Here is an 8,778-nt window from a genome sequence, read left to right on the forward strand (position 1 = left end):
GAGAGGAAGCTGTGGTCGATGTCAGGGGCTCGAGGAATTTCATTCTTAATAGCCCCTACATCCGTAGATTAGAAAGAAAGTTTTTAGGTCGTCCTTTCCTGTCACAGGCGAGTCTGTTTCTTTGGAATCCTGGGGTTTAGTGGGTGTGTGTGTGAGTGAGTGGGTGCTAAGTTGCGTGTGGTGGTGTGTGTCTGGTTGAGCTGAGTGTGTTTCTCTTGTATTTTTTTTTGGGGAATTTTTCCCTCTCTTCTTAATATAATGAAGCGCAGTTCTCCTGCGTCTTTCGAGAAAAAAAAAACTAAATTTTAACTCGATCAAAGTCAATTGCATCAGGCGATAAACATGTTCCTTATGCAAGTACACTTTTTATTTCAGCAAAGTATGACTACAGCACCGGCTATATTTTCTCCTTTTTTTCATTCTGAAAATGAAAATTATAACAAACACCATATATACATTACATGCAAAATAAAAAAAAAACTTTATCAGCAAAGGAAGTCTGGGGGACAGAACAGAAATAGAAGATGATCAAGCTGCAAGCACACAGCACAGAACAATACAAACACCAGAAAAAGTCTCACAAAGGCTATATGTACACAGATCAAGCATTATCTATCCCCGCTGACTATGAACTCTTCAGGCTCTCGATGTGACCCCTCCCACCGAGCTTTGCCGCAAAGAAGCGCTTCATGAAATCCATGTAGCTCATTGAGCTGTACCGTACCTCACCGTCGTTCGTCACGAGCTCCGGCAGAGGGCCAACCGTGGCATCCCAGCATACCGCGTGGAACACAGCTGCTGACATGCGCTCCCTTGTTGGGTGCACCATGGCCCTGTGCTCAACGCTTTTGTATCTCCCGTTGCTTAGAATCTGCAAGTGATTAATTGAAAATGGTGAACACTATTCAGCATCATTAACCAGTTTACTAGCATCATGGGAGCACTCGAAAAAACATCAGTGCTCACACAAACACAACATGATGCAGAGGCTAGTCATATATGCTTACCTCAAGTGTATCTCCGATGTTGACGATGAACGCACCATCAAGGGCGTTTATAGCGATCCACTTGCCATCCTTTCGGATCTGCAGCTCCTGAACATCATTTGCTTGGAGCAGTAGAGTCAGTCCCATTCTATCAGTGTGTGGTGACAGGCCCACAACCTTGTCAGCCTGTCTGCATGGAGGGTAGTAGGTCATCCGCATGTTTTGAGGCTGGCCTCTGAATATCTCCAGGAAAGACTCTGGTTCAACACCCATGTCTATGGCCAGGAACTTCAGCAAGCAAGATACTAACTTTGCTGCCTCAGAAGAGTACCTATCTATGGAGTTCCTATCATGAATTAAAATCATGAGGTAGTATATACAAAAGATTCATGACGTAAATGGTGATTCTGTGGGTTCATGCAAACCTAAAAGATGGGGGGTGACTTGGCCAGAATCTCATGTCCCTTGAATCTATTGGACGGAGCACGAGACTGAATAAGTCTGCCCAATCCAGTTTTTGATTCTCAGAAACTACAAAGTGCTGGCCATATCCTTGAAGGTTGCCCGGGATCATCGAGTACACCTTCTTTGATTCCAGTGGTTGTTTAAAGAATTCAGTTATGTCGTTCCTGAAGTTGCTGATCACTTCATCTGGTACTCCATGGTTAATGACCTGTGGTTTAAACATGTGCGGATAAAAGGTTCTTTTATTTTCTTTCCATGTGCAAGCTTTTGCATGTTTGAAATAGTGTGTGTGTGTGTGTGTGTGTGTGTGTGTGTGTGTGTGTATATATATATATATATATATATATATATATATATATATATATATAACAGGCTAATCCCTGGACTGGGTATGGAATAGTGTATTCCATACCCGAGCCGACCTCATGCGTGCCGCCCGTCCGCACCGGTCTGCGTCCCACACCTCCGTCGCCACCCCACACCGTCCTCCCTAACCGCTCCTTCCGGCGCGCGGCTGTCGGGATCTGCCGCGGTGGTTGCAGGCGAACCCGACGAAGCTGGTGGCGCGGGTGAAGCTGGTGCAGGAGGAGGTGGCCGCGCTCAAGGAGCTCTGCCGCGACCTCCTCACCCAGAAGCAGGTGCCCCCCCCCCCCCCAACCTAAATCCTAAATCCAATTTGTTCAAGGGAAAAGACATTTCTCAAATCTGTGGCTTCGCTTTCGTCTAGGTCCCTGCTAGGGATTCATGGTGGATTGGGAACCGGTGGTGATTCAACTCGTCATGCTCGCAGGGGAGGACAAGGCAAAAGATGCCAACCAGATCCTCTTCTCGGCGGTCATATAGATGAAGAGGAGCCGGTGAAGTCACTTCTGCTGCGCTTGGGTACAGTTTTGCAGCGAGCTTGTCGATAACAACGATGCTGTTCTGTTGCATGTGAAGACTGAAACCCATTGAGCAGTGAGTTCTTGGTTTGCGATGTTGTTCTCTGCTGGGAATTTCTCTCTTTTTAGAGGTCCACTTGAGATTGAAAAAGCACGGCCCCTGCACGAGATCTTTGTCCAAAATTGGGGCCTTCTTAAACATGCGTGGCACAAATCTAGCATCAGTTGATACAATTTCAGGAGACAATGGAGAGGCCTCAACCTTCCCACCACCACTGAACGAAGAACGCAAATAATGTTCCTTCTGACAGGAAAATAAATCTCACTTATTGTATTGATTTCCCTCCACGCTGTTTAAATGGAGACCTTATTCTTGAGTGGCTCCTGTTCCCCTGTGACCGTGCATTCTTGCAACACGAAGGTTCCAACGTTTTATTAAAGTTAGGCTCAAATTAATAATCTTGTGCACAAAGGAACCGGAGGTGTTGCTCAAACATGAAATGAAAAGCATCGTCAATCGTAGGCATCATAATATTTTCTTTACGAGTTGAACGACAACAACACATGGCATCTATGTTTTCTCTTAATTTGGATATATCCTGTTTGTATTTGCAATGGAAATTTCGCAAGGAAATTCATATAAATTGGTGAATGTGGAAAATATAGTTTTGCAATCGGGGGAACATGGCTGGAAAGAACTGTTTTGTGACAGTATGCAGAAGCACAATCTTTTGGAATAAATTACTTAATCTTTACAACAAGAACCATGAGGGAAAAATGAAAAATGTGAAGATGGGTCACAAAAACTCATAATTTCACACCTACTTTTCTAGTTGTTTTGGTCATAGAATTCCTCCGCTAAATGAGGCAAAGCATAATCACATCCAAGGAGTATTTGTATGATGAACAGCAGTGCCTCCAGCAGATACAGTGTTCAGCAACACAAGCTTGGCTCTCTGATCCAGTACGGCCGATCCGTGGTTCTCAGTTAGCCGGTCTGCTTTCCTCCTTAGGGCCCATTCGTTTACATAGGAACCGATGCCTGGAACAATTCCAGCTGGAATAGTAGGATTAATTCCACACCTTCAATCAGCTGGATTAGTTCCAGCCCTTGTTTCACTCCCGGAACAGGCTAACCGAACGGGCCCTTAGAAATACTCCCAACTGAAATACAGCAGGACATGTGCAAGTAAATGAGAACAAGAAGGAGCAATATTAAACAACAAAACTCTTTGACAATAGCTTCTATGAACCCAAGTTCATAGACATGCAAGATCAAGAAGATGGCAAGAAGTGACTGACACTTGCATGAACCTGGTCAGGGAAGAAACAGTAGCACTCAAAATTTCGAAGGTGCACATATAAAACCTGAAGCAAAAAATTCAAATTTTTTTCTGGCATCAGCATTCAACTGTGAGAATGCACAAGGTCGTACATAGAGTAGTATACACATAATTATAGCACAATAAAAAGAAAAAAATGTGCTAGCGTATTGGCTTTAATATCACATCAGTAGCTCTGCATATAAAGGTTAAGATGTTGTCAAGATAGCAACCAAATTCTAATCAAATGATACGGGGAACCCAAAATTCTGAGTTGACCGTGTAGAGTTCCAAGCAAGAACACCAGGAATCTGGCACACTTTCTGGTAGGTAATTTTGCCACAGCAAACAAAATAATAGGCTACAGTTAGTACTGCATACCCTTGACTAAAAGAACTGATCTCGGTTGTTGGGGTGTATATATATCGACCTGGGAATAAATTGTTGGGGTGTATATATATCAACCAGAATACCCAAATCAACAAATGACAATAGAATTTATACAAAAATTTAAACGTGCGCATATGCAGTAGTACTCAGTGTATTATTAGTTGATCAAATAAAACCATTTTAATTTAAATCCTATTACAAAAAAATGGGTGGATTATGATAGATCAGTAAATTTTCTGACAAAAGAAATGCACGCTCTTATATTGAACTGAACCTCATGGTCCTGACATTCAGATGATCAGATGGTAAATTACCAAAGCAATCATGGAAATGAATTGTCCTCTCCAGTCACTGATCTGCATGCACCACATCAGCAGATGACCACAGTTCAGATCAAAGAATATTTTGTAGGCAAAGATTCAGTAGGCTGATAACACATCTAATGTTCAGAAATAAGGAGTTCTTAATAAAAGTACGAGATAAGCCATATGATTAAGTATTCAATGGTACTAGCTGCAGATAGAAATAAAACATTACGGGGAACTAGCTTACCATAACACCTAGTTTGACTATAAGAACCACACACAAACAGTAGCAGGCTAGAAGGCAGATCACAACCACAGTGATTGCGGTAATAATATGTCACAAAAATTAAGTTGAACTAATAACCAATAAATTCATCAAAATCAGCCTAATAATTTGCTAGTTGATCGAGTGGTTATAACTCTAGCAAAAGGATGATGACGGTGATCCTGCAACCTGAATCCTTGCTCTGTTCAAATTGAACAGCCACTGAACACAAAGTATGATTGGCCAACTGATATTTGGTGTACGAAACCCACTCTATCCCTCTACTCTAAATTTAATCATCCAGCTATATATGCCAGCATGTTCCACCGACCATCTCCCGGAAGTAAGCAAGAAACTCCTCCAGGCTACAGCACTCCTGTGCGTGCGATTTCCGGCAATCAAACATCTCCAGATCCCAGAACTGCTGTAACCAAATATGCTACTCTATTGTCCACCTAATACAGACAAGGACAGAAGATATACTCGCACAATATCCTCACCATGAACCAGCCTAGTTCACGCGGCCGTCGTCTTCGGCTGCCGCGGCCATGGCGGTGGTGGCAACCCGGAGTACTTGGCGAGATGACGTCTCACGACAACACCCTCCCTCATGCTCCAATGTGCCTCGGCACACCTGCCACCGCAGATGGAGGCGGCCGCAGTCACCGTGTGACAGTTAATCTGCAAATTTCAAGAAAAAAGGATTACGCCTAAGCACCCGTATAACTGAAAGTTGAAGCTTTTAGATCAATTGTGGGCTGGAATATTAATCCATCAAAACATGTGGTTAATCTAGCATTATCATCAGTTGCATAGATCTGCAGAAAAAAGTACCTAAGTATGAAGTTCAGTATATGCAATTTAAGATGAGAGAAACTGACAGAAAGATTTAAAAAAACTAACCAAAGGCTAGTTCAGTTAGCAAAGCAATGAGATCGACAATCTAATCCACCCTCTAATACATAACTTGAAGTAGTATTCAATTAAAAAATAATCCTACATGAGAGCAGTTGGCAGAATTCATCTGATGCAAGAGCTAAAACAAAATGAACCAGGGATGAAAGGATCGTGCTGGTGCTCAGCAACTGAACAGAGGGTGTTCAACAGGCTGTATTCAGATTAGAGCCGGTTGAGGTTGGGGTGCGGCAGGAGGAGACAAATACCAGGACGGCAGGAGGACGGGGATCGGCACCAGGCGCGGACGTCTGCAGCTCGCCGTCACGGCGCGGGAGCAGCTGGACGCCTGGACGGCGCCGCGCCTAGACCATCCGCGTGCTGCCCTGCTCCTTGCGCCCGTGTGCCGCGCGCCGCTCGCTGCCCCCGCCCGCTAAGCCGCCTGGACCTGCCTCGCGCCGCACGCGGCTGTCCCTCGCCGCGCCGCTGCGCAGCTCGTGGAGGGGGACGTCCTCGTCGGGGCGGTACGGGAGCCAGCCGCCGCGACCGCCGCCATCTGCCCGCCCGCTGGCCGCACGCCGCGCCTGCCGCTGGTCCACCCGCCTCCGTGCCCCCCTGTGCCGCCGCTGCTGCTCCCCGCTGTGGGAGGCGGGCCGCGGGAAGTGGTGGTGAGCGCGCAGATCGGGGAGGCGCGCGGGAGCGGCTGTCGGGGGGGGGGGGGGGGGGGGGGGGGGGGTTGCGCGCGGGGGGGGGGGGGGGGGTTGCGCGCGGGTTGGCAACGGTGTGGCTGGGTTGCTCGGGTATAGTTATTCCATAACAGGGTAGAGATGAGCTCTGGTGTGTGTGTATATATATATGCAAACTAACTATGCACCAGTAATTATAGTTATTGATGTTTTGTGAAACAAAACCGGCCCCAAAGAGCAGTTGCAAGAACTTTGCTTCACCTGAAAGAAGCCCCACTGCCTACAGGCAGATCCAAGCTTCGCACACTCTTTTGATGAATGCAGATCCAGCAACTTGCTGACATCAATGATTGGAATTGCAGAAGAGATACCATGATCAATGATAACCTCCTCAGTGGCCTCTTCCACCCTGATGTATCTTTCAGGGATCTGTTCATCTGATCTGTTGTAAGTTTGTGCAAGTGCCTGCACATTTGGCACTGGTAGTGATCCTCCAGCTTCCACGTGCACCATTGCGATCTCCCACCTCTGCAGGTGCAGGTGATAACCTTGAACATCACTTCATAACATGTCTTCTTATATCTAGGAATGCTGGCCAAGATCAGAGTCACATAACCGGCCAATGAATTGTTCTCACTAGTACAATCGAATTTGGGTCATGAGCCAATGTTATAATGGTAAAAAAAAAAGAGGGTTTACAGTACCCAGAGGTACAAGATAACTAGCGTCTCTTCCTGAAAGCATTTGCAAGATGACGTAAGGTCATTTGCATTTTCCTTTTTTTTCCTTAGCAAAACGTTCACAATATACGTATCATTATTACTAGCTATATATTTTTTTCGCGACCGTGCCTTAGCACGTGTTTCATTAAGAAAGCAGTTTATAGACAAATCTTGATGTAGCCAAACAGGGCTTGGCCAATACAAGAACACAAAGGACTAAAGAAAGAGAAACACTAAAGCAAGGTACAACCAACATACAACCGGAAGCGACAGAAGCCGCAACCACAACAACAAGAAGATCAGAAGAACGGACACACCCAACCCACTCACCCTAACAAGGTTACCCACGAACTGAACCTGCAAAAGGGATACACCATCGCCGAAGAAGCCTGAAGAGAGCAAGCTCGAAGAAACGGCGGCAAAGCATCCGCCGGACACCCAAGTAGCAACCTGGCGGCAAAGTATCTGCCCAAACAAACGGTGCCAAAGCATCCACCCAACGACAACATCCTAGGCGGTAAAGCATCCGCTAGAAAGCACCAAATAGCACAACCGTGGCGGCAAAGCATCCGCCGGAGGGCAACATTCCAAGCAACCAAGGCGACGATGGACAAATCAAAACGTAGGCAGTCGCAGAAGAAAATTAACCCATGAAGAGTTAACGACCACCACCACCACGACAACTGCACACCAGCGTGGACTTCCAAGACAATGCCTCCAGGGAGGGAAACAACGCCAATGTCGCGTCATCGCTCGACCAAACATATATGCGGGCACAATTTAGAAGCAGTTTAGATTCCAAACATTATACAGATTGCTCATGGTGTGAATCCGGGAGTCGAGATGAGCGGTGCACATGAAGTCCAAATCCCATTTCAATGTGACTCAAATAGTAACGGAGACACCGATTATTTGGCCTGACATTGACTTGGAAGATACTATTACTTTCCCTCCACACAAAACATCTAGCAACTCCATAACCCACCAAGATTTCAGAAAGAAATTTGGATTACGGTCAGGGAACAAGTTCTGTGCTGCGAGTTACCTTCTCCGGTGGGTGCAGAGGGATGCCGGGGAGGCCGGTCCGGCCCGCCTAGCGGCGGCGGCGGCCGCGGTGGTGGCAGACCGGCAGTGGGGGAAGAGTCGGAGCGGAGGCGATTGACGACGTCCGCGAGAAGGGCCCGGGGCGGGGGAACTCGCCGGCGTCGAAGAGGAACCGGCCGCCGGGGAAAGAGTACGAAGAAGGAGCACGGCACCGGCGGTCGGGCAGGGATACGACGTCGCCGTCGGCGGCGCCGCTATCGCCTGCCTGCCTATCGAGTTGGGTTGTGGACAGGAAAAGGTCCGTTTTTTTTTTGGCCGGAGCCAACTGCCCACGCTGCGACACGGTGGACGATCACTGCTCGCTAGCAGTAGCTACCCGTTTTCTGCAGCGTGCGGCTCTCTCGTGGTCTTCGTGTCCCCCCGCCCGCAAATCCCCCGTCCAGTCAACATGAGCTCAGCATCTCCCGTGCTCTTGATGATATGATGGCGAAATTGGGTTTCGGACAGCGGTGGAGGGATTTAATCATGAAATGTGTCTCGACAGTGACTTGCCGAATCAAGGTAAACGGTGAGTTTAGTAACCGTTTTGCCCCGGAAAGAGGATTAAGGCAGGGTGATCCGCTGTCACCCTACCTCTTTTTGCTGTGTGCGGAGGGTTTCTCTGCCTTGCTGAATCAAGCTGAAGCAGATGGGAGATTGCAGAGGGTTAAAGTGTGCCAGGGCGCTCCAAGCGTGTCACATCTGTTGTTTGCTGACGATTCCCTAATTCTGTGTCGTGCAAATGGGAGTGACGCGTTGCAGCTTCAGAGTATCCTTGA

General features: G+C 47.1%; 1 protein-coding gene and 2 long non-coding RNA genes across 7 annotated transcripts; 1 reads left to right on the top strand and 2 right to left on the bottom strand.

Moving 5' to 3' along the window:
• Window positions 1-349: 349 nt before the first annotated feature.
• On the bottom strand, window positions 350-8,287 carry LOC120702859 (2-oxoglutarate-dependent dioxygenase 11-like). 3 transcript variants are annotated; one of them, XM_039986818.1, is made up of 5 exons: window positions 7,962-8,287; window positions 6,456-6,722; window positions 1,412-1,659; window positions 1,008-1,332; window positions 350-871 (listed from the first exon to the last, which is right to left on the bottom strand). In XM_039986818.1, exons 2-5 carry the CDS (start codon window positions 6,705-6,707, stop codon window positions 626-628), a joined length of 1,071 nt encoding a protein of 356 aa, XP_039842752.1. In that variant the 5' UTR covers window positions 6,708-6,722; window positions 7,962-8,287; the 3' UTR covers window positions 350-625. The 3 variants fall into 3 exon arrangements, with proteins under 3 accessions (XP_039842752.1, XP_039842754.1, XP_039842753.1); XM_039986820.1 differs by having other exon boundaries at window positions 6,456-6,776; XM_039986819.1 differs by having other exon boundaries at window positions 6,456-6,785.
• On the top strand, window positions 1,843-2,440 carry LOC120702863. Its single transcript, XR_005686564.1, has 2 exons — window positions 1,843-2,089; window positions 2,179-2,440. It is a non-coding gene; the product is annotated as an uncharacterized LOC120702863 (long non-coding RNA).
• On the bottom strand, window positions 3,032-6,211 carry LOC120702862. Of its 3 annotated transcripts, none has more exons than XR_005686562.1 (3): window positions 5,778-6,211; window positions 5,115-5,295; window positions 3,032-4,400 (listed from the first exon to the last, which is right to left on the bottom strand). It is a non-coding gene; the product is annotated as an uncharacterized LOC120702862 (long non-coding RNA). The 3 variants fall into 3 exon arrangements; XR_005686563.1 differs by having other exon boundaries at window positions 3,032-3,496; window positions 3,635-5,295; XR_005686561.1 differs by having other exon boundaries at window positions 3,032-5,295.
• Window positions 8,288-8,778: the final 491 nt, after the last annotated feature.

This window comes from Panicum virgatum, chromosome 4K (assembly GCF_016808335.1).
Source record: "Panicum virgatum strain AP13 chromosome 4K, P.virgatum_v5, whole genome shotgun sequence".
NCBI lineage: Eukaryota > Viridiplantae > Streptophyta > Magnoliopsida > Poales > Poaceae > Panicum > Panicum virgatum.